A 25,884-nucleotide genomic window follows, 5' to 3' on the forward strand; every position below is an offset into this window, starting at 1 on the left:
CAGGCCCTGCTGCAGGGGAGCAGGGACTCAACACACCAAGCCACCCACAGCTGTACTCTTCCCTTGTCCCTTTTACTCCATGCTGCCTCTATCCCAGCCCAATGCTCTGGATTGAAATGTCCCATTTTCCAGCCAACCTCCAAGCATCTGTGAGGTCCTCAAGATCAGAGATAATATCCTATTTATTTGTCTCTATACTGCCCACAGGGCCAGGAGGGCTGCTCTCACATGGATGCTCCATAAATATGGGAATGAATGAATGAATGAGTGAATGGATGAATGAATGAATGATGAATGGAAAGGAGCTCTCAAAAGTGCTGCAAACGTGTTTTCTCAGCGTCTTGCCAAGGGCATGATAAACGGAGCATTGAGCACCACTGCAGCTGGGAGGGCGGGAGCTGAGCTCGGGCAGGAGAACCGTCTCCGCCTGGGCACCAGCAGATGCTTGGCCTCGAGCTAAAAGAGCGAGGGTTGGAGATGGGAAAACAGAGGCTAAAAGGGAATGAGAGATACAAAGAGAAAGAGTGGGCAATGTGATGGGAGCAGGGGCTGCCGACTGGCCACTTGCATGGGGCCCCTCTCAGGACAGGGCCTGGGCGAGGGGCAGGAGGTCTGTTCAACAGCTAAACACAGCTGGACCTTCCCAAGATTGGCGGGCTCAGTGCAGCTGCCATCAGCCGGGGACAATGAGCCCTGGTCAAGGTGTGGCTTTGGGGTAAGACAGACTGGGGCCCATAGCCCAGGTCTGCCCAAGCCCAGCTGAGGAACTCGAGGAACATTGCACAACTCTCTGAGCCTCAGTTTCCAAATGTGTAAAATGTCCACAACACCCAATCCTGGCGGAGGGTTAAAATGTATAATGTACAGCAGTAATTAATACAACATTGTAAATCAACCATACTTCAATTTTAAAAAAGTTGTGATAGAATGCTTCATGTACAATGAATGCATTCCCTGAGCCAATTTCCTGGCATAGCCGGTAAGGGGTAAGGCTGGCCTCAGAGCCTGCTTGTCAACCAGCCTAGAGCCATGGGGTGCTCTCTCCATGGACCTTCCAGCCTGGAGCTGGCCTGCTCTCCTGGCCTTCCATCCACTCACTCATTCACTATATACTGAATACTTGTTTTGAATCCGTTACTGTGTGTCTGGTGCTATCAAGGCACACTGAGATGGAGCAGTGACTCCTAAAACCCCCAGCCTGCAAGGAGCTTGCCTTCTACTTTGGGACACAAACAATAGTCATGTAAGAAAAATACCAGTTAAATAAGGTACCTCTCTAAGTAGAAAAAAAAAAAAAAACCAACAGCAACCACCAAGTGAGGAAGGGGCCAGGGAGCATGGGAAGAGAAACATGAACCAGGGTGACCAAGACAGCCTCCCCAATAAGATGACACCTGAGAGCTGCAGCAGCAGGGGAGTGAGCACTGGGTGTCGGTGGGAGACGGTGGGGGGAGGATATTCCAGCACATGGATGAGCACGGGCGCATCCCTGAAGAAGAAGCGTGCTGCTCTGAGAAACAGCAGGGAGGTGACTGTGATTTGGGGCACAGTGATGGAGAGTGTCAGGGACAGGGTCAGAGTGGAGATGAAGGGACGGTCATAGGAGCCTGTCACCCTGGGGCCAGGGGCTTTCAGGCTGCCTCTGCTCTGGAGAGTGGAGGGAAGCCTCTAAAAAAATGGCCACAGAAGGTACCAGTCTGGCCAGGTGTGGCCAGGTGATGCTGGCCTCACACCACCCACATCCTGGGAAGGTACCTCCTGCCTTTGCCCTACAAGACAGAGTGCCCGCCCCCCACTCCCAGTAGCCCCGGCATCACACATTCCTGGCAGCTGTGCCTTGGAGTCTAGGCACAGGGCTGTGCCCATTAACCAACTGGGAGGCCCACGTCAAGCCTCCTCCCGGCACTTGGCTGAGGCCAGGCCCCCGGCAGGGACCAGTCCTGTCTGCTCCAGAACACGCAACCTCGGCCGGGGAGAAATTCCAGCTGCCAGACTCCAGGCCGAGCCCGGGGCCGCGCACGGGGATCGCTGTGAAAAATAACAGAGATGGTGAGCTTGGCCATTTCCTGTACAACACATAATTAGGTTAGATAAGAAACTAGCTGTGTCTAAGTGCTATAAATGTCTATATTAAGCTATTTTGAAAGTGCTGAGCACTTTGACATTTGAGAGTTCAGAGTAATTGAGGTATTGAAATAAAATTGCTTCTGTTATTTAAAAGGTCATTATCGTCTGCAGCTAGATATATGAGGACTATTTTCCACTCCAGTGAGCCGTTCTCCCTGGCACAATTAGTATCGCTTGAGCAGAGGCCGCTGGGGGACTCCCACCCGCAGCCCCCGCCAGAGGCCCAAGGTAGCTGTTAAGACACATGGAGCACGAGGAAAGCAAAGGAAAGCCTCCGTCACCCAGAATCACCACCGGCCCAGGGAGCGCCGTCACCGTCGACTCAGCACCTACTGTGTACTGGTCTCTTCATGGATGCTTTCTGTGCAATTTTGTCTCATCCTCGCAAAAGGGCCTCAAGGACGCCCTTAGTGTCAGAACATTGCAGGTGAAGACTTGAGGCCATCTGAAGGGAAGGGACAGAGTGGTGGGCGGGCAGGAGGCTAGCACTGTCCCCCATTCACTGAGCACTTAGCATGCTCTGGGAGGCTGCTAGCCCTTTCCTGTCCTGGCTTCTTTAAGCCTCGTAACCATCTCAGGACGAACCGTCTCCATTTCACAGATGAGAAAACCGAGACTTGGAGAGGTGAAGAAACGAAACAGCAAGAAAGTGGCTGGAAAATGCTTCAAGACTCAAGAATTTTAAGAATGTTGGACTTCCCTGGAGGTCCAGTGGTTAGGACTCCACGCTTCCACTGCAGGGGACACAGGTTTGATCCCCGGTCGGGGAAGCTCTGCATGCTGTGCGGTGCAGCCAGAAAGAAAAAAAAATAATAATGTCACCCAGTGCCTAACCCTTCTACACTCCAGCCCCCCACGGCTCAGACGTGTCCTGACCCTCCTTCTGTCATGTCCTGCCCCTCCCCCAGCCTGTTGGATCGCGTGCCTTTAAGGTTCCTCTCAAAGAACAGAAATAAGAGTGGCTCCAGCTGAACTAGTTACATGGACGGATTCAGACCAACAGTTCCTGGGATGGAGACTCTGCTGAATGAGGGTGCTGGCCTATGGGGAGCATGCCACAGGCCTGAGACCTTCACCAGGCCCCTGAGTCTGTCCGTCCTCATCGGTCACATGGTGTTCCTGAGAGGATCCAAATTAGGTACAGACATCCAACTATGTTCAGCAAACATGACTGTCAGAAGGTTCCACCATAAAAAACAAAGATGGGAGCTTTTCTCCAATTCTCACTCAAGACACTTCCCCCCCTCCCCCAAATGTTAAGGTAAATAAACAGAATGTTCTTAACTACAAATTAGATATCTAAGTTAGTACTCAATTATACCCTTGGTTATCGTTGATTGAACATATCACAATTTCTAAATGTCTCTCAAAGAGATCCTTGACTTCCAAAGGCATCTTTGTCTCAATAGCAGGGGACTCACTGCTCCAGGGAATGGATAAACAGCAGTAAGTCAGCACTTACAGGGCACTCCCTCTGTGTGAAGCCCTGTCCTGAGCAGTGGCGATCAGCCTCTTAAAAAAACGCATCCTTTGGAAGCATGGTCTCAAACAGATACTTGGACACTCAAATTCATAGCAGCACCATTCACAGTAGCCCAAAGGTGGAGACAACCCAAATGTCCATCGATGGACGAATGGATACACAAACTGATCTATGCATACTACGGGCTATTATTCAGCCTTAAAAAGGAAGGAAGTTCTGACATATGCCATGATATGGATGAACCTTGAGGACATGATGATGAGTGAAGCAAGCCCGTCGCAATATCCCAGACTCTCCAAATCGCCAGCATCACCACTCTTGCACTTTGAGGCCATTATTAAGTGCAATAAGGGTTACTTGAACACAAGCACGGCGATACTGACATTGCAACAGTTGATCTGACAACCGAGACGGCTACTAAGTGACTTACAGGCAGGATACTCTGGACAAAAGGATGATTCACATCCTGGGTGGGACAGAGCAGGACGGTGTGATGTTTTATCACATTACTCAGAACAGCCTGCAATTTCAAACTTATGAATTGTTTATCTCTGGAATTTTCCATTCGGTATTTCAGGACCGCTGTTGACCACGGGTAACTGAAACTGCAGAAAGTAAAACTGCGGATAAGAGGGGGGATGACTGTAATCCGTTTTACGTTTGCCTTACTTGGGTTCATTAAAAGTTCTGTTTTTCTCTGTTGCAAGATTTTTATGAGCTGCGGAGTCCCACTGAATTACTCAGAGGAAAACTGAGCCGGGCTGGACGTTGCAAGCGGCAGGGCAGGTGGTGACGTGGCGTCGCTGGGGTATGAGAGGCAACTTAACAGGGCAAGGAACAGGAGAAGGACGAGTGGGCAGGGGGTACAGGGAAGCAGCAGGAGATAGCCCTTCTTCTGCTAAGTAGCAGGGAAGGGCTAGAGTGGTTGGAAATTAGACCAACCCCTGGGCTTTCCTCAGAGAGGGTACTAGAAAAAAATACGTGTTGAATTTGGGGGAGAAACACAATACACCAGGAACACCCTTTGTAAAAATGTAAGCGACTTAACAAAGATAAGCTACTCTCACAACCTTGCTCCAGAGCTGGGATTTCATCTGGGGAAATAAAATATTGCCGAAGCCTCTATGCATTAGCCTGAAATGGTCTCATACGGAGGCCAGGTATCTTCCTAGGAAGTCGAGGACTTTTCCCCCAGGCCCAAGACCTCTGCTGTGGTCTTCTGATGGCGGTAGTTTCAGAGGCTGCTGGAGGAGCCTGAGACTGCCTCCTGGTCCATCCTGGTCCAGTGCTTCTCTGGGAAAATACACCAGCTCCTTCTGGTCCCACAGAAGAGGCACCTCTGCAGGTCCCCGAGGTGGTAGACACCCCAGGGTTCCTGTCAAGCGTCCTCCCTCCCCCTGCTGGGCCGGACCACAGCCAGAGGGTGCTGGCAGCCACTGTGGCCTTGTCACGCCCCCCCCCCCAGACAAGTGTGTTATTTCATGCTGTTCTTTGACGGAAATTAGCGGAGGGGGCTGCCAACAGGATAAATATAGCAGTGCCTTTCTGCTGAGCTGTAGAAGCTCTGGACGGTGTGGTCTGAGGCACAGCATCTGGATGCCTTTAGGGAGGAACAAAATTTATAGGAAAAAAAATCCGTTCCACGTGGGTTGTTTTTTAGTTTTCAAAGAGCCTCCCCAGTCCTTGGCTGTTGATACCCTTTCTAAGTACTGAGAAGCAGGTGGGTACCAGGCCCTGCGACAGGCTGCGGGGACAGTGTGGTGACAAGGCACACAGGGGCCTGCGCTTAGTGGCGTTATTTAATTGCTCTGCTCACCAAGGCGCAGCAGCCTGAGGAAGTACAACCGGCAGCCAGAGACCGATCTCAGGGCTCAGGGAAGGCTCTGGAGAGCTCTCTCTGCACGAGGCCTGGCGTTCACACGGGTCATATAAATACTAGCAGATGTTGTTATCCCCAGCTAAGCTGAGAACAAGCTGATGGGAGAGCCAGCCGGGGTGGGGGCGGGGGGGACTAGACCCTCCCAGCTCAGCATAAGCACAAACACCCTCAGTCCTCGGCCTGCTCTCGGGGTGGCTCTCGCTGGGGGGCAGCCACCTCTCTGTACCCTCCACATGCCTATCCCTCCCCTGCTGTCATCCGAGGTGACCGTGAGCCCATCCCTGCCCTCTCTCCCAGAGAACTTATGCCACACGGGAAGATAGCTCTTGAAATCCTGTTGGCCCTGGCTCTTTTTCACTTGAAGACACTGCAGGTCGGAGGGCGCAGATGGCTTCTCAAAGACACACAGCAATTAAAAGGCAGGCCCGGGATTTGGACCAGATCTGCCTCTAAATCCTATACTCACGCTACTGAGTGAGAAAAGCCAGGATTCCAGCAAAAGAAAAAAAAAAAAAAAACTGTGTGGGAAGAGAAAGAACACCAGACACGGAACTCATCCGGAGACTCTGATCCTGACTCTGGCGCCCAAGTCAGAGAGATGGCTTGGACGTATTTGCCTGGTTCATAGCCTGCTTTATGGTACACGACGCAAATGATGACTTTACCTGTAAATGGAATGAAGGGGCAGGGAGAGACGAAAAGAGGGAGATGATGATAAGAAGAGATAGAGAGAGATTTGGGCTAAGGTTGGATGGGGAAGGGCCTGTGTGGGCATGTAGAGGAGAGGCAGAGAAGCTGACAGAGACGGAGAGGGGAGGGGAGGTCCCTGTGAAGAAGGAGAGATGGAGGCCGAAGGTCCTCAAGTTCTCAGCGATGGCCACCAGGTGGCACTGTCCACCCCGAGTAGCAGGGCTACGGTCCAGGGCTGGCCTCAAGAGAGACGGAGGTGGGAGAAGAAGCCTGGGGGCGGCCACGGAAGGGGCAAGGAAACTGTCACCACCACAGCCGCGTCTGTTAACTCAGGAAGTCCCTGACCCGGAATGAATCCCTCACAACATCCCCTCTTGACAGTCATATGCCGTCAACAGTCAAGCTGGCCATAAACAGAAGAGTTTGTAAATCAGCAAAGGTCTCTGTATTCACATAGCCGTAAACCATGTGGACAGTTGTTTGCATAAATTCCCGATCTGTCAACATCAGATCGGGAGACAAAAGTAACCAGGCCACCAAGCCCCCTTCATCGGGGATGAGAGTGGAGAAGAATTCCTCAATTAGGGACTTGAAGGTAGAGAACTTCTCCCGGCAGAGTATCTTTTTGCTCTCTCTGCCATCCCTTGGGCATCCCAAACGATCCCTTTTATTGTAGTTTTTCCTCACTTCAGAATGGCCTCAGTTCCTCATGATAAAACAAAGTGATCTCAAGTGCTGGTTGTGAGGGAGGGCATGACGGGGTGGGATGTTCATGATGGTGGTCAGGATGGGACACTGGCTTCTGAGAAGTGAGAAGGATGCTTCGGGGGGACGGCTGGTGGGTAGACATGGAGCTCGGGAGAGGGGTCCAGTTGGAGCCGTGGATGCAGGGTCCTCAGGCTGCAGCTAAACAGTGGTCAGAGACACAGGTGTGCATGCAAAGAGAGAGAGAGGACGGCACCTTAGAGAAAGCCATCCCTGAAGGGCTGAGTGGAGGAGAGGTGATTACGGGGTGGCCTAGGGGGCGCAACCGGGTAAGTCAGGGAAAGGACGCCTGTGTCAAATGCTAGAACACACGCTCCACAGTAGAGCCCGTGCTCAGCCACGATTCCCGAAGGCCTGGGGCAGAGCTGTGTTCAGGGATGGGGATGAAGGCAGCCAGTGGAGGCTGAGAGGCGAGAGGGGCAGAGGAGGAAGCGTAGACTCTGGGTTATGGAGGGAAAGAGTGGAGAAGACCGCATGGGAGGTGGGTCACTCAGCCTGAGAAATGCCTGTCACTCTGGAGACTGAGGGAGCAGCTGAAGGTACGAAACAAGAGCGGGGATACCTAGTGAAGGAGACCCCTGAAAAGCCAGGAAACAGAATCCAGAAGACGTGGGAGGACGAGGGGAGCAAGACATTTTAAACGACTCCAAGTTGGCCACAGGCTGGGCCGGGTGCAGTCATGGGGCCCCCAACTGGGGCTCCCTGAGAACTGGGGATGCGTACGGGGGCTGAGGAAGGATAGGGATGGGGTGGGGGGATCCTGAAAGGGGAGGCTGGGCAGCCCTGATCCTTAGCTAGGCCAAAGACCAGCCCTGCAGCAGGCCAGGGTGGAAACAGGTAGGCTTCCTGGAGACAGAGCTTGACGGTGGGCGTGGGGCTTCTGGGTGGGCTTCATGGATGTCCCTGGGCCGGAAGTCACTGGCTCTGCCACCAAGTAGCAGGTCCTTTTCTGTCTCCTTCATTTCCCCAGCTGCAAAGGGACCAGCTTCATTATGATGCTCTGGGGGACCTGGCAGTTAGGACCGTGGCAGAGAGTTTCTAAACGGTCCATCTTTAGTGGCTCGTGGACCCCTTTAGAAAACGGAAGAGAGCATCAGACTCTCAGATACGCAGTGCAAACTTCTGCATAAAAATCCCTGGGTGTGGGGCTTCCCTGGTGGCGCAGTGGTTGAGAGTCCGCCTGCCGATGCAGGGGACGCGGGTTCGTGCCCCGGTCCGGGAAGATCCCACATGCCGCAGAGCAGCTGGGCCCGTGAGCCATGGCCGCTGAGCCTGCGCGTCCGGAGCCTGTGCTCCGCAATGGGAGAGGCCACAACAGTGAGAGGCCCGCGTACCGCAAAAAATAAAAATTAAAAAAAAAATCCCTGGGTGTTTGTGGATTCCCTAAGATCCACCCGTACACCCAGGAACCTGAGGTTCTAATCATGCTCATAAACAGGAAGCAATCACACCCGATGCCCCGCCAGCTAGAAACCTGTAATAAAGGGAAACAGAACACTCGCTCTTTCGGCAGCAGCCACGGCCCGCACACAGACCAGCTCCTAGTGAGTCCTCCTGTTTGCTGACGGAGGACGCTTGTAATAGAGTTTAATGTGGAAGAACAAGGTGCATTTAACCAAAGCTGTAAACATCTCTAATTCAATTTAAAACTACAGGGTGCAGTCCATTAACATTTAACAACCGGACACTCAGTCGGCGTGAAGTTGGTTGAGCTGTGTTTATTAGAAAGCAGGCTCCAGGTCATCTTTTATCAATGACAGCCTCCCGCCCCGCCCTATGCATTAATTAAGTCTTCTCCAAGTCTTCCACCCTGTGGAAACACACCGATTGCTTTGGAAAAAATTCCCCTGAGCAGGGCAGACGTGGCCCAGCACCGAAGTATGTTAGGCTTAGTGCACTCGGGGAATTGTTTGCCCCAGCAAAACAAATCTTTTTTAAAAATGTGAAACGAACAATTAATTCAGAACGAGCAGCGGTTTAAACTCCATTCTACTCGACCGCTGAAGAGTTCACGCTGCTGAGCCCCACCTCCTTTCAGAAACTCCCAGACACAGCTTTCTCCGACCATCTCCGACTCCTCTGAGCTTGCTCTGCTCTGGTCCCCGTCAGGCTCCTCGCCTGCTCTCCAGACCAGACCTGCGGGCAGGGGAGTACCCACCGCTCAGGCCTGGTACCTTCCCTCCTGGCTGAACTGCCTCCCTCTGGAGGAATTTGCTCACTGCCAGAGCTTCAGCTGTGACCTATATTCTGAGGACACCCCCACCCACCCTGGGGTTCCAGATCCGCATTTCCCAACAGTTTACATCCTTGCTACTCCAAGTGTGCTCTGGGGACCAGAAGCATGGGCATCCCCTGGGAGCTTGTTAGAAACACAGACTCCCAGGGCCCACCCAGACTTCCTGAACCGCGAGCCACAGTTTAACAGAGACCCAGGTGATTCACGCACACGTTAAAGCTTAGGGAGAACTAGTCTATCCTATCCATCTGGACACTTCCCAGAGCCCAAATTCAGCAGCTCCAGGCTGAAGGCAGATCCTGCCTCCAAAACATGAAGTCCTTCTTTGTTTTCCAACCCAGCGAATAGCTTCTATCTGGTGTACGGGGCAGGGGTGGGGTGTGTTATGCTGGGTTGGGGGCAAGGTCAACATTCCCAGCAAGTGGCTGCCTCACCTTATAACAGGCTCCCTCCTGCCCAGGGATACTGGAAAGACAGCATGTTCTATGTGGAAGCCAGCCTAAACTTCAGGGCCAGCCAACACAAAAAGGCTCCCTCCAAGGTCCACACGACAGGGCTCGCCCTGTCAAGTCTCTACCCTGTGCCCTTCCCCTGTTGCCACCAGCATGGCTCAGTACTGCCAGGGTCCCTACTCCAAAACTGAGAGTCCCTCTCTTAGGAGAGCATCAGGCCTGAACCCTGATGGTCCCTCTCCATGGAGAAGGGCATCTTCGGAGCCCTGTGAGGGCCCCACTGAGTGAGAAACAGAGGGCAGCAGGAGTTCGTGGCTGCCAGTTCAGCTGCTGGACGTGCTTGGGTGGTACCCTCAGTAAAATTCTTTGCTTCCTGGGCTGGGAAACAGCTTTGATGCATACTGTATTAGTCAGAATTCTCTCCACTGCAATCTGACTAGCTTGAGCAAAACCAGGATTTAGATAGTAGGAGAAGTGGGTGGTTTATTGAATCGAAAGAAGATCTAACGGAAAAAGAAGAGTCTGGGGGATCTTAGGGGCTGGGAGCTGGGATTCCGTGCTCCCAGGACCCTGTTCTCCCTGCTGCTTTCTCAGCATCTCCTTCATTCGCCAAGCCTTCTCCACTTGGCAGGAGACGTCGCTGTAGTTGGTTCTGATAGGCGGCATCCCAGCTTAGCTGCCCAACGGAAAGATGCTTTCTTTTTCCTAAGAATTCTGATCCGCCTCGACCCCGGCCTCATGCACGCTTTGGCCTATTTTTTTGTGGCCTGGGGCATGAGTCCCATTCTTGGCCCAGCCTAGGTTGTAGTCATGCGTATCAGGGGCTGAGTGATGAACAAGGCCATGAGTAGTCCCTAAAAGCATCAACTGGTTTAGCGTTCTTATCCCAAGTGAGTCTTTGGGCACATCCATGTGTGGGATGATTGCTAGGCACTAAAAAATATGAAGTGCTCCATGTCATTTTCACACCAACAAATCTGAGGGGGAGGGTTAGGCTTGGCTTTTTCTTCTATGCCCTGTGAGTGAACAGAGACATGATGATTTAATGAAGAGGTGATCTTAAAGAAATCCCAGCCCTGTCCTCCTACCACAGCTGCTTTAGTTCAGGGCCTGGGGCTTTGACTTGGCAAGACGGTTGCATTCGGGGAATACCCCTTTCCCTCTCCTTTCCTCCTGTGAAGATTCTGCCATGCACGGCCTAGGCCGAAATCCACCACCAAATCTGAGAGTACGTGCACTCTGCCTGCAAGCACCGCTGCCTTCCATTCTGCGCAATGGGTTCTTTGTTCTGACTTTACTTAAATGCACAGGCCATTTTCCATGTTGAAAACAGCTTGTCTGTAGTTGTTCCCACAGATGCTTTATGGCAAAACAAATTGAAGAACTTTTCCTAATTTCTATTTGAATGATGTGTATTCCTTTACTTATCTTTAGAAATGTCAATACAGACTTAGTGGTGTACTTGATAGAAAACAAATAAGTAGACCCATTTTTAAGTTTATTATGACAATAATATCAAGGTTTATCATCCCGAAGAAGCGTCAGGTGCAAATCATCCATTGCTCCCAGTTCTGAGCAGAGCTTGGACAGTTTGCTTCTAAAAATAATAGTGGGACAAGCTCTGCTTAGATGTTGTCAAGAGCTTCCATGATTCCCTTGGGAAGCATTTTCAGTAGACAGTGATGGTCTTGCCGCTTCCTTCTATACCCTATGTCAGCAGGTCTCCCACTCACGCACCTCAGTGTGGATTTACGCAGCTACGACCAGAGTTTAGGAGAGTCTGAATTGAATCACTGAATAGCAATGACTTGTTGGACTAAACCTACAGTTACCAGCTCTTCCAAGCCTGTGCTCTTCTTGGTGGAATGCATTCACTTCCATATGTGATGGCACGGAGCTCCCACTGAATTTAAGGGGGTGGGTTTGGGGGTGATTGAAGTTCAGCTCTGCAGAGGCCTGGAGATCTCCTACTCCATGGCCCTCTCCCCACCATCGCCTCTTCACACACCCCAACTCTCCACTCCCAACTGGCACTCCCAGGGCCCCACCTGTCCAAATAGGTCCTTGTGCAAATTAGGGAATCATCCTCCTTCCCCAGAACACCATATAACCATGTTCTGCTGGAAGACTGCCATGATAGAAATATGATAGGAGGCCTAGGATAATTATGATAGGAATGGTGTACTAACCTTATATCCTCCTGTCCTAAAGAGATGCTCGGGGAAGTTCCTCCTCAAAAGCTGCACAGTTTATTCACTACCTTGGAAATCTGGCAGAGAGGGAGGGAATGAGACGCAGGTACAGGCTAGAGAGAATGACTTCCTCTTTGTAAAGTCAGGTTATTTTTGCTTCTGGAAGATCATTACCTGCTCCCGATTGGTCCCTTTCCAGTAAGCTATCATGGGTCTTTGGGAAAGTTACTGTAGAGCTAAGTTTACGGACAAATATTTACTTTTTAAAGTTATTGCAATGAGAGCCTTAAATAGTAGAGACATTTTCATTTTGAAAATATGGACTGGTTTTAGCATGTACGTTAACATAGTGTACTTGTGTAGCTATTTATAGTGTCCAGAATCTTCCAATAGTCATTATCCCATTACAAGAATTCTCTGAGAGGTTAACTCACCTTTGTATAAACATAGAGTCTGAGACAATTAGGGGAGGAGAAACTCAACCAAGTTCACATGGCTGCACAGAGGGGCACAACTCACACTCAAGGTTGTGTTTAAAATATATAATTTACCATATATACACGGTCCATTACAAAGCCAAACAACTTCCGTAGTGTGCACTAAAAATCCACCCAGACCACACTCACACATCAAGAAGTGTGTCCTTAACAACACAGCTGATAGGATGACTCTGTACCAGAACGGATCCGCCTTCAGTGAGATCCTGGATGTCATATAGGCCCACAGAGCCACTTCCCCATGGATCTATTTGCCATACGCATCACTGCCTCCCAGCCAAGCTAATTAGAATTCACATGCAAAGCTGAGTCGGGCAAGGCACTTTATAACAGAAGCGTGTTCAGGACACAGTTTTCCAGCCCTGCTTATACTTCCTATTCTCCTACCACTGGGGAACCAGGCAAAAGACTATGCTCTCACACGAGTGGACATTCAATTAGAGTTGGTAACCTCGGCACACTTCCAAGAGGTCCCCTTCTTCCATCTGTCAATCGATGGCAAACCCCCGGCTCCTTTGGAAAAGGGTGAGTGAGAACTTCTTGGAGAATATAAGTCTCTATACCAGGATAAGCACCCCCTGCCAAAGGGGTGGAAGCCCTTCAGAATGAAAGATGTTCTACTTGTCCAGTGGCCATGGGTGATAGTGGGTAGAGAAACGGGCACTTGGGTATCTAGATAGTTCACTGTCAGCTTAGATGTCAGACTGCCTCACAGTCTGTCTCTCTGCCCTTGAATCACCAGAGCCAGAGCATCTATTTAAAACAAGAGATGCTATCTTGAGTGACCGCTTGCAATAAGCACTTTGCACCGCTCTGGGTGCCCTGGCAATGTTATCTGATCCTTTGAAAACCAATTAGTACGTATCTACCATCTCACACTTGGGCCTATAATGGCATTTCCTCTAGCTATATATTATGAGCTTGATATCACAGATACAGGAAGGGTAGAAGATTAAAATTCAGATTAAAAATTATAAAACCCAGAGAAACAAGAAGAAACATGAAGGGGTTTGGCTCAGCAGAAAATCTCCTTGGATGGTCTCAGAATCAAGAGTCCTCACCGCTCAGGACTCAGACCCAGAAAATCTTGTTCTGGGAGATTTGTCCAAGGGCTGCAGCCCCTGCTCTTTTGCAGAGAGGAGCCTTGTACCTCTCTGAAGGCACCTGGGATGCCGTTGGAATGGGGCTCCCACCACACAGAAGGCACAAGTGAAAATACAAAAATAAGGACTTTGTATCCAAGGTTTCATAAATAACTGGGGTGGCGGATATTAAATACGATGCAGAGTTACAGTTTGTTCTCCTCAAAGAGGATCTGAGCATAGACGGTGCTGGTGGGAATGCCTTTGGCAGCCTGGTGGGGCTTGATCAGCTCCAGCTCGGCATAGGTCAAGTTCTCTTCGGCAATCTTTGGCTATAAGACAAAACACAACACAATTTGAGCTGACTGCCGGGAGTTCAACATCACACATACATTCGTCAGGCATGTATTTTCATAGCACTTTGGGGATTCAAAGGGAAACAAACGGACAAAAAATTTAAAAGGAAATGTAAAACCTAAATAACATAAGATAGATCTTGTTATCTTATACAGAACACTATGTCTTGCAAAAAACACTATGATTTATTTTTAAGTTGTCACAGAATACTAACAAAAAGTTGATTAAACATGAGGCCACAAAGTAAACTTTAATTCTGAAAAGTAAAAATAATGTAACTACAGTCTCTCATCAAAAGGATAAACTAGAGGTAGAGACAGAGACAAAAAGTCCCCAAAACTGACAACAAAACTAGAATGCTACCATCTAGAAAATGTAAGTGACTTAACCTGTATAAAACTGACATTTCTGCATATCTTGAAAATACTGATGAAGATATTACATGCCAGAACCTAAAGAATGTAGTACTCAGAGAAAAATCATAACCTTAAATATCTATATTAAACGACATGAATTAAATGGACCAAGCATCCAACTGAAGTTAGTAAAAAAAAAGAACAAAATAAAGAAAAGCAGAAGGAAGAAGGAAAAAAATAAACACTAGACTGTATAAGTCAGAAAATAGAAAACAGTAGAATAAACAAAAATGTCCAAAAGCTTGTGCTTGAAAAACACCAATGAAACAAACAAAAAAATTAATCAAGATAAAAAGGGAAAAAGCAAAAATGAATCAAATAGGAAATGAGAAAGGAGGTATAATAAAATGAAAGAAGTTTTAAAACTTCAACTTTGTTCAACGTACTGCAAAAACCTTGAAATACAGGATAAAATGAGTACTAGTCCAGAAAAATATAAATTATGAACATTAACTCCAGAAAATGTCAATGTACTAGCTACCATCAAAAATAAAGAATGAAAAGAAAGGACCAGAGGAAGGAAGGCCAGAAGGCAGGCAAGACAATATTGCCCAAAGCACCAGGCACAGGCAGTTTGATAAGAGAATTTCTAAGAGAGATTCCCTTAAGGAACAGACAATTCCAATATAATTAAACTGATCCAGAGCATTACAGAAAAGGAAAAACTTCACATATTTTAGAACAATTTCATGTATTAGTATAAATTAGCATATATCAGATTTACTCAGAGACTATGAAAAGGCACACTAAAGGTAGATAATCATGTTCAAGTTGACTTTTTTCCAGGAATGCAGAGATGGTTCAATATTAGAAAAATCTATTAATATAATTCACAGTAGTAACAGAGAGAAAAACCATATGGTTATCTCTATAGATGCTGGAGAGGCGTTTAATAAAAAATTTTAAATTTTTGTTAAAAATAATTCTTGATGGGCTTCCCTGGTGGCGCAGCGGTTGAGAGTCCGCCTGCCGATGCAGGGGACACGGGTTCGTGCCCCGGTCCGGGAAGATCCCACATGCCGCGGAGCGGCTGGGCCCGTGAGCCATGGCCGTTGAGCCTGCGCGTCAGGAGCCCGTGCTCCGCAACGGGAGAAACCACAACAGTGAGAGGCACGCGTACCGCAAAAAAAGAAAAAAAAAAAAATTCTTGATAATGTAGTCATAGATTTTTTTTCTTACCATGATTAAGAAACATTATTAAAATAAAGAATAATTGGTGATCCAACTTCAGTCATATTAAAAATAAAGCTGCTATAATTAAAACACTGTGGTATCAACAAATGAATAGACCTCAGTGGGACTGATGAAAACATTCAGAAATTAACCCAAATATTATTTTTCAATAAACGGTGTTGGGATACTCGGGTAGCCATCTGAAAAAAATCATCTCCTTTATGTCATCCTTTACATTAGATAAATTCCAGATGAATTAAAATTTTATTATGGAAACTGAACTCATAAAAGTGTTAGAAGAATACGTGTGGGGAAATTTTCAAAAAAATAATCTCAGCCTATGGAAGGTGTTTCAAAGTCTAACACAAAATCCAGGAGCAACAGAAAAATGATATGTAAATTTTCATGCTGTATATTGCAGAATGTTCTCTAAATAAAGTCAAAGGACAATTGAAAACATGAGCAAAATATTTGCAACTCATATGAAAGGGCCTTACAATTTAACAAAGATAATGGCCAACAGTCCATTAGAAAACTAAGCAAAGAACAAGAGACAGGACCAGAGAGTGCACAGGAAGAGAAACACAAAGGCTCTTACACATATTGTGACTCAACCTCTCTCAAAATAAGACAACAGAGATTTAAAATCACTTAGACATCAGTTTTTGTCTTTCAAGTTGACAAACAAACTAAAAGTTTTCCAAAAGAAACAGAAAGAAACAGGTCCTCTTGTATATTGTTGGTGGAAGTGTTTATTGGTACAAGCAAAACACTGCAAGCACTTCAGTGGACATCAACAGGAGCCTGATGCATTCATAGTGGAGTATCCGGTACAGTCTTTAAAAAGAATGATGGAGCTGTATATGTATACTGTACGTTTTCCTATCATTTGTGTAGTGTATGGGAGTATATATACATGTATATATGTTATATACTCAGAAAACCCCTGGAACTCGCCTGGAAGTCAAGAACCTGGTCTCCAAGTTTCCCTCTGGGGAAGTAAATGGGGTGGCTGGAGAGAGACTCAACCTTTATTGTAGACATTTGTTGGTACCTTTCAAATTTTCTAGATGGTACATTATTTAAACAGCACATTAATTAATTTTAATTCACAATTAGAAAAATAAAAGCTGGTCACTAATTTATAGTCGTAAAAGACACATCACTTTCATTTAAGCAGCCCTGCTTTTGTTTTTTGGCTGCTTTGGCTGTGTTGTCATTGTTTTATTTTTATTTGGGGGGCTATACCTTGGTTAACTCACCAGAATTCAGGACAAATAAATCGTACACATTCGATTTAAGTTTCTTAAAAAGTATGCCAAAAGCAAAAAGCCTCTTTTCTTTTGAGATAAAGCATCACACTAGAGGACAGGGAGCAAGAGACAAAGAGAGAATGTAAAGAACTCCTTACGGTCAGGGGCGACCGCTGAGCGACCTTCAAAATTGTCTGGCCCTTTTTAAATTTCAACGTTAAGGACAATTATAGGGATCAGAGCCTCCTGCTTGTCTTTTGATACCAAAAATCTTTACGTTGTCTCTTAGTCATCCATATCTTACCAGCCAACAAAAATACCATTTACATCTTGCCTTTCGGTTTAGTTACATTTCACATTATAATGATTCCATTTAGAAATGCCATGTGTCCTCAAATAAGCACACAAAAGCCAACTCATGTAAATTTTAGAACCAAGATTTATGAAATCATATTGTCCAGGTGTTTTATTGCATTACTTTGAAATTGCATTGTTTTCTAGCGTAGATTATCTGTTTATTCTTAAGTTATTCCATTACGTTTGGATATGAAAAATAACACTAGCTTTCTCAATACAGGTCACCAGGCTGGCTTGGCTGATGTGTTGTTTTCATACATTTTTATGATGCTCCTATAGTAAACATAATTTAATAAAGCCAAAGCACACTAAATAAATAATTGCATCTAGAAAAGCAATAAAAACAAATAAAATTAGTACTTTCATAAGTGGAAAGGTACTACAATTACTGCTACAAGCAACAACCCACCATAAAATGTGTAGAATCATTTCCCTTATGCATATTTCTGGAATATAATAATTTGATTGAAGATACGAGGCAGCACACAGGAGGCTCTGGATTGTGAAGTGAATACAGTTTCCAACAGGAGATGCATAATATTAGCCCTTGGCACCTTTAAAGAACGTATTGTTTTTCTGGCATGCATCCTTGGCTATCCCCATCAACCATGTTCTTAATTACATTTCCCAGCTTGTTTAACTAGAAATAAATTCCTAACAGCCACTGAAATGGGCAAAATGTAGACTCTTCACCAGTTTTCACCCAGCCACCTTTCTTGGCACTGATGCTTTAGTGGAAGGTTTAGGTGCATTAAGAAGTAGCTTAGAGAAAATTAATGGCGTTATCAGTGAGACCAGGTAAGACTGTAGAACTGGTAGTAAAACTGGGAGCCAGGAGCAGAATGTAAAGGTTAAAGCGGGCAATTGCAATGAGGCAGAGGCAGGGTGAGGGACCTGCTGCAGGGCGCCACCCGTATGTCAGGTGATGTCCACCATCTTGCCAACACAAACCTGTTTGGATTTAAGATAAGGAATCACTCCTAATGTGTATGGCAATTCAAGAACTGGAGTACAGTGAATGGGTCTCCGAAGGTGAATCAAGACATACTTCTGTTAGTTCCCTGACAGCTTCTGGCCCTCAAATGACCCTCTCTTCAAGCCCCAGTCCCGTTCCTGGTGGTGCAGGAAGTACATGGGGCATCAGCACTCAAGAAGACCAAATTTAATACTCTTGAACTGGCTGTTCACAAACACGCCTGCAGCAGCTCTCGACTGCACTGGAAAACACAAAGGAAACTGTGGAAGGTACGGCTTCCAGGCCTCAGACATGAGCTTTACACTTAGATCTGCTGTTGCTGTGTTCCCGGAAACAGACGGGGGCTGGGGACCAATAGCTGGAAGTTCTGGTAGGGTCCTTTAGAAGAGGATCCAGCACTTTCTAAACATGTGAGAAGCAATAGTGCCATTTCCTCTTTCCCAGGACTGTTTGGTTTTACTTTCTTTTCCCTTTCACCCAGCCTGAAGAGACTCCTGGTCCATTTCTCTTTCTATTCCTCCAACAGAGGCCTGGTATTTGTGTCAACTGCTTGGAGTCTCGTAGGTTCTAAACCCCTTTGTTTTATGTGCCTTTAATCTCACTTTTCATACATTTCCTCCTAGTCATGAAGGATCCACTCCCTAGTCTGGAATGGGATTCTATGAGCAAGGCGGGGTGGAGGTTCGGATGTAGACACGTGTCACTGCACCCAAGGAAGGTGAGAATAAAAGGAAATGCTCCCAGTTCAGTGAAAGTGTTCACGGCAAGGAGGTGAGGAGAGAGGCCGTCACCTGGTGGCTGCCTGCAGAGCGTGGGTGCAGGAGGCATTGGGTCAAATGCCAGCTGTGGGACCTTGGGCCAGTTCCATCACTGGCACTCAAGGACCTACCTTGCCGACGTAAATGAAGATTTAAATGAGATGATGTATGGAATGATTCTGGCACCACTGGGCCTACCCCACAGAAGACGCTAAACGCGGGCCTGCTGAATGAATAAATGTTCTGGTGTCATCATTTTTCTCTAGAGTGTCAGCTCAAATATCCACTTGTGTACCTTCTGAGATCTTCATGAGTTACCAACAACTATGTGAACTAAGTAGTCCTGGATATCTTCTGACACATAAGGAAGAGATTCTAGGAAATTAGTTGTTATGGGCTGAATTGTGTCCCTGCAAAATTCATATGTTGAAGCCCTTACCTGCAATACCCCAGAATGTGACTATATCTGGAATCAGGGTTTTTAAAGAGGTAATTCAGGTAAAATGAGGTCATTAGAGCGGGCCCTAATCCGAGATGACTTGTGTCCTTATAAGAAGAGGACATTAGGACTCATATACATATAGAGAGAAGACCATGTAAAGACACAGGGAGAAGATGGCCATTTATCAGTCAAGGCAAGAGGTCTCAGAAGAAACTAGCCCTGCAGACAACTTGATCTCAGACTTCTAGCCTCCAGAACTGTGAGAAATATTTGTTTAAGCCACCCAATCTATGGTACTTTGTCTGACAGCTGAGCAGACCGATAGATTAGTCAGGATGGTGAGACAGAAGAGAAGAGAAGAGGGAATGGGCTGCCTTAGTGGGAGAGGACTGGGGTGGGTGCATATAATAAGTCACTGCATTTTATGTCAACATGCGAGGAGAGCCATCCTCTCCCCCTATTCGGTGAGGAACAACATTGGAATAAAGAGGCTCTAGGACTCTCTCATATGGCACAACTCCCACCCCCTAAGACACACACACACACACCTCCCACCCCCGCAGCCCTGCCCCCCACGGCGTAGCTGGACCCTGGGCTGCAACAGACCTAGCTGCATTGCTGGGCCATATACCTATTAGCTTTTAGGAAACATGGGATGGGGATGCTGGCATTTATATCCTGCTAAGAAGGGCCCTGGGCTCCAGCCACGAGAAGGAGGCTACTGCAGGCAGCAACCGAGGCCCAGGCACGGCTGCCTCCATGTGAATAATGGGCTGCAAGACAGTCTTGCCCTCTGAACTGAATCCAGGGCACAGACAGAGCCCACGCGTATCCTCATCTTTACAACTGAGCAAACAGAGCTCTGAGTGTGGAGCAGTCAGCTTTATCGAATCAGGTTGCTTTTGCCCAAATCCCCGTGCACCCACCTACCCCTCCCCAGCTCTCCCTGAAGCCACTGCTTTTGTTGCCATTTCTCATGCAGCTGATATAAGGAGAAGCAAACCTCAGGAAAAGACTTGGACGAGGTTTAGCAAGTGTTGAGTAGAAGACAGATTGAAATCCCACAGAAAAGGGCTCCTTGGTCCAGGGAAGTGATAATACATCTGTGCGCTCAGACCTTCTTGGGCAAGGTGTCTTGTCTCTTCCCAGTGAAACATAAATGGAATTAATTTTGAGACTTGTGGCAAAAAGAATGGAAACCAGGTTCCACATGCTCAAGATGTGGAGCCTCTTGGTCTCAGGAAACCAAGGCCCCGAGGTTTAGGTAACTGAGGGTTGAAATTCACTCCATGCTCAGCTTTCCCAAGAGGGTGCAGGGCTGTTCCGACAGTGCTGGGGAGCCCTTCTGCAATGTCTGTTCAGAAGGAACACTCTTCTATAATCTACATAAAAGTGCCATATGCACTAGCAGTGGCCCTAGCCTATGCCCAGATATCTTGTTGTAAAAGACAAATAAATGACCGTGTTTCAAAATAAAATGAAATACATAAAATAAACCATGATTTTGGAAATTCCTACTCCCAGGGCTAAGTGGAAGTGGCCAGATGGTGTGGGGCAGTGACCTGTGATCTCCCGTAGCTCTCAGCAATCATGCAGCCTGGAGTCTGCTGCCTCTGGTACGGAGAAAGAGGACCCAGCCCACTGTGGGTGTAGGATTGGGTGGGGCTCAGGATATGGGTGTCAACACGAGCCAGAAGCAGGGCTAGATTTATTCTTTCACAGTACCTTCCTCTCGGATCTTTCTGGTGTGTTGTTTGGAATATCAAAGAAGTTCTTTAGCAATACATGTTGTAGGTTGCAAGCCCCCAAGGGAAGGCACTGATGTACTTTGGACATCCTGCCACTGCTAAGAGTGCCAAGGCTTATGCTCTAGATGCAAACTATCCCACGTGACTTGCTTTCAGTCTTCCTCCCAGGTTCCCTTCCTGTAACGTCCCAAGCAGGCGAGGGGAGCTCAGGTTTCAATTTATGCTGGATCCCTCCGCACGGAATTCCCTCTCCCCTCATACACAAGGTGGACCCCTCCTTCTTCAAAACCTAACCAAGCCCTCGGTAAGGCCTCCTGGACACTATCTTTGGCCACATCTTCCTCCATACCACTGCCCAACCTCGTGAGGTCTTCTGAGATTGCAGTGAGATCCACCATGACATATTCTCCGCCTCTCTCTCTCTCTAATAATAGTAATCATCAAACTGCTCACTGGCCAAAGAATGAAGAGATTTTATAATAAGTTCTTATTTATTTATTTACATAAATAAATATTTAAACCTTTCTAAGCATGCTCCTGAGCTATGTTCTCCAACACTGGCAACACCCCATAAACCCCAGCCCACAGGTTCACGCACGCACCGTGCACCCCCAGCCCTAGGATTACAGATCTACTCACACCTCTCACTGTGCCTTCCAGGGACACCAAGGAGATTTTTATTCACTTTTTAATTTAATTTTCTTAAAAGACATGCAGTAAACGTGACTTTTTAGGGGGATCGTTGTATGCATCTGAACACAAGTACAGGTTTCTGGGCCCAGGACACAGGACAGTCCCGTCACATGCCCTCACGCTTTCCTCTGAGGTCATGTCCTCCCTCCAACCTGACCACGGGGGGCAACCTGATCTGTGTTCTGTCACTATGGTTTTCTCTCTTAGAGAATGTCATATGAAAGGCATCATACGGTATGTAACCTTGTGGGATGAGCTTTTTTCTCTCAGCATAATTCCCTCACATTTCATCCAAGTTGCTGCATGTATCAACAGTTTGCTCCTTTCGATTGTAAGGAGTATTCCACGGTGTGTCACATGCCACACTTTGCTTATACATTCACCTGCTGAAGAACATTTGGGTCGTTTTAAGTTTTTGGTGGTTATGAATCGAGTTGCTCTAAATATTCTTTGCAGGCTTGTGTGTCATGTGTCATTACTCCAGGGTAAACACCCAGGAATGGGGTTGCTGGGTTGCATGAAAAGTACGTTGAACTTCAAAAGAAACTGCCGTACTATCTGTCCAAAGCGTCTACACCATTCTTCCCTCCCTCCAGCAATATCTGAGTTTTAATTGCTCTGCATACAGGATGGCACTTGGTGTTGCCCGTATTTTTTACTTTAGCCATTCGAGTAGGTGTTAGTGATCCAGTAATTACTATTTCACTGTTCCCGAGGGACTCACCAATTCTAGACTTGCACTCAAGTTCTAACTGACGGCCACTGAGCCAGATTAAATTCCCACACAGCACGACATCCCCTCAGAAGAACTGGGAAAGGATTATCACACAGACCAGTTTTCTGATGCAGTGATGGAATCTTCTGGACTCCAGCCATAACAAAGTGAGTATGCAAGTTTCAAAGTCTGAAGCACCACGTCTCCCATCCCCTATCCTTCTGTTCTGCCAGTGAGGAGACGCTGCTACAGCAGACGACGGCCTCCAGGCTGGACCTCCCACTTCTCATTTAAGCCCCACTTACCCCCAGTTTTAGGGTGATGATTATGGGACATATATCTATGGGGAAGGATTTACTGGATAAAACTAGCACCAGAAAAGGCAGAAGTTGTGTAACTCTTGGGAACACACCTCACTTCGAGCTCCTAACGGGAAGTTTCTTGAGTGTTTCATTTTGTAGGTGTGTTTCTGGGATTCAAGCCAAGAATGAACTTTCCTACTAGGACAGAGAGAGATTTAACATTCTACGCAGACTCCTGCGAAACAACATTTTTTCACAGAGATCACAGTTGGACGTGCGAGTTGAATTAAATTGCAGGAATAAAAGAAAAATGCAATTGCAGCCACTGCAAGTTCTCCAATGTCAGAAGTTCAATTGGGTAATACCATTACCGCAGCAACAGATCAATAACTAGGACATGGGATGTTTATGCTAACGTCACCTTAGAGTTTAAAAATGTGATTGCAGTTCTACTGAGTTGCACGATCAGGAATCTATTTACCCAAGAGAGAATTACATATTATCCATATTATCAAGGGCAGACTTCCTCTTCCCCCTTTGAGATAAGTGCTCATTTTTTATTCAACAAAGGAGTACCTGCTAAAACAAACTCTCGCCTCCCAATATCCATACACATGCAACTATGGCCACTGGGGTGAGGGATGCTGTGCATTCAGTGAAGCTCTATCTGATGGAGGGCCCTCAATGGATACCTGTAGGTCCCAACTCAGGGAAGAAAACTCTGTTGTGGTCCTTATATGTCCTGTAAGAATCAACATGCCTTGGAAAGGAACTTGACTTAATTTTGAGTTCCAAAGGCCTGCTGACTGTTTATGTTTATATGTTTATTTATATTTAAGCATATTATAGAAAGAAAAAGTAGAGTTCCCTGGTATGCACGTTAAATTAAAATAAAGGATCAAACTGAACAAACGAGACACCTTTCCAAGACAGAGATGTTAAACTGTGGTATGAAGGACACAATCCAGAAGTGACTTTGGGAGGCGACAGAGGATGGGGGTTGAGAAGTGGTCCTTCCGAGACAGAACTCAGGAAATGTCAACTAATCTTCACCAACTCAGTCAGTCCTCACATACCAGCCCTGAGGTATGCGAGGTGGAGCCAACGCCCATGCCCACTTTACAGAGGGGCAAACAGGCTTTAAAAGGCAGGTACATCACTCACGGTCCTGCAGCCATTGCTGGATGGGGTCTGGACTCAGAGCCAGGCAGGCCTGCCCAGAATCCACCCTCTGCTCATGGGCAGTGCCCCACACTTAAAAGTACAGGGCCAGCCGCAGTGACTAAGGCTCTGGTGTGGACGCCTGGTACCCAGGTGAGCCAACCAGGCAGACAGCAGACCTTGAAATCCCAAGGGGGAAAAGAGTAACCTTCCAAAGACAAGGGGGAAGCTTCACTGGCACAAATCTCAGGAGAGTGTGTTTTCAGAACAGGTCTGTACTGCTCAGTGGGCAGGTGAGCTCCAGCTAAAGGGGCAGTGGGGCAAGGAGAGCTGTCCCGTGCTCATCAGAGGCCTGGCTTGGTGTGGAGGGACAGAGTACTTGAGGGTATGGCTCCAAGAGCAGACACGTGGCGCTGACACTGACGAGAGGATGATGAAGGAGGAGGGAATCCCTTCAGGTGATCACTTGTCTCGCTCCACAGTCTCACCCACAAAGGACTCTTAACCTCCAAGGACGGAGCAAGTGTGCCTCTTACCAGCATGGGATGGAAGTGACAAGGGTGCAGGCTCTGCTTCGGCCAGGCTGCGTGTGAGGTGGCAACAGACTCTTGATTAGAGGTGCCCATTGAACAGGTAGAAATATGAAGCCAAGTGTCAATGGGGTAGGACTGGAAAATCCAGGGGAATTTTCCGAGGTACCCGCTGGAGCCACATGCCAGGTCTGCTCTCACTGTCTCCTTGGGGCTGAGGTCAGTGGTCCAATGGGACCTCTCCCTCAGAGCTGGGAGCTGGAATCCAGCTGCGTTCTCACATCCAGCAGGCAGCTGTGACTGCTGACTTAGATGCAGCTTGACAATCTGAGCCAGGACCCAGAGACCAGGACCCTTCGTTGCTGTGCACGGAGATAGAGGCACTCTCTGAGGCCCACTTCCTTTGTTGTTTCAGCCATCTATAAGCCTTGCAATTATATCTGCCTACCTCACACCCAGCTTCCCTTCCACACGGTTACTCGGTGACTAATGGCCAATAACCCAGTGTTCTCTAGGACTTTGGAAGGCTTAGAAAGGCTCTGTAACTCAGCAGAGAAGCCTTGGATGGAGATGAAGATTTTAAAGTCTTATCCAGGCGTGTTGGCACCTTGGGTTGGATGAAGTCATTCGGAAATCATGAGCTGAGCAAATTCACATCACGCTCCTGAATCTGGAGAATTCAAAGGCTGTTTAGCAAAGTGCATTACCAGAATGAATTTGACGTGACGGAAAGTCACATGCCCCTGGCTAATTGCTCTGAGGACAGACAGAAGTGACCAGCTTTAGAAAGTGCTGAAGCTTTGCACTGAAAGGCCTGAGGCATTACAAGTCATCAGGCAGATGGATATCTCTAGATTTCACCAACATATGTTTTGGAAGCTAAAATGTGATTATAGATAACGCTCTTGGGGAGGGTCCTGATACATGAAACTTTTCACAGTGGCACAGTGAGAGCTCCATGATCTAATACAGTCACATATTTTCTCTTCCCCGTGGACCATAGATGTATGTTTTCCCAGCTGCCTTCCAAAATTACTTTTCCTGGCAGTATTACTCAAGAGAATGCTTATGCTTTGAAAAAGAAAGTGTTTGGTTACCTACTACATAGGAGTCCACTCTGAGAGTCTTCAATCTTGAACACTCTTGAGCTTCTAATCAGCTGCAATCTTTAACACTTTTCTAGATTCATCGGATTGGGCAAGGGTCTGTCTAGGGGTACTTAAGAGCATGGACTCTTGGAGACTGAAAGACTGCTACTTACTGGCTGTGTGACCTTAGGTAAGTTACTTAACCACTCTGTGCCTCTGTTTCCTCATCAGAGGCACAGGATTCATAAAGTGCGATTAATAATAGTACCTATCCCAGGGGGTTATTTTGAGGATTAAATGCATTAATATATGTAATGTACTTAGAAAATTGCCTGGTAGCTCAACAGTAAATGCTACACAAGGGCTCAACTATGACTACAACTTTTATCATAGAAACGAACAAGTGTTGCTTTAACAATTTCCCTTTGAAATATTTAGAGGCAGAGAACTGAAGATATTCAGAGGTCATTTGGAAAACATCATGTACCAGATGCTGCTGGATGCCACTGGAC

General features: G+C 47.2%; 1 protein-coding gene across 1 annotated transcript in view; it reads right to left on the reverse strand.

Annotated features, from left to right (window-relative positions):
- Positions 1-12,351: 12,351 nt before the first annotated feature.
- The window catches only part of VSTM4 (V-set and transmembrane domain containing 4), a 79,758-nt gene continuing 66,225 nt past the window's right edge, over positions 12,352-25,884 (reverse strand). The window contains exon 7 of the mRNA XM_024739082.1: positions 12,352-13,735. Within this exon, the coding sequence (XP_024594850.1) occupies positions 13,610-13,735 (126 nt within the window). The 3' untranslated portion in view covers positions 12,352-13,609. The remainder of the gene's footprint in view (positions 13,736-25,884) is intronic.

Source organism: Neophocaena asiaeorientalis, unplaced genomic scaffold (assembly GCF_003031525.2).
Source record: "Neophocaena asiaeorientalis asiaeorientalis breed wild unplaced genomic scaffold, Neophocaena_asiaeorientalis_V1.1 scaffold202, whole genome shotgun sequence".
NCBI lineage: Eukaryota > Metazoa > Chordata > Mammalia > Artiodactyla > Phocoenidae > Neophocaena > Neophocaena asiaeorientalis.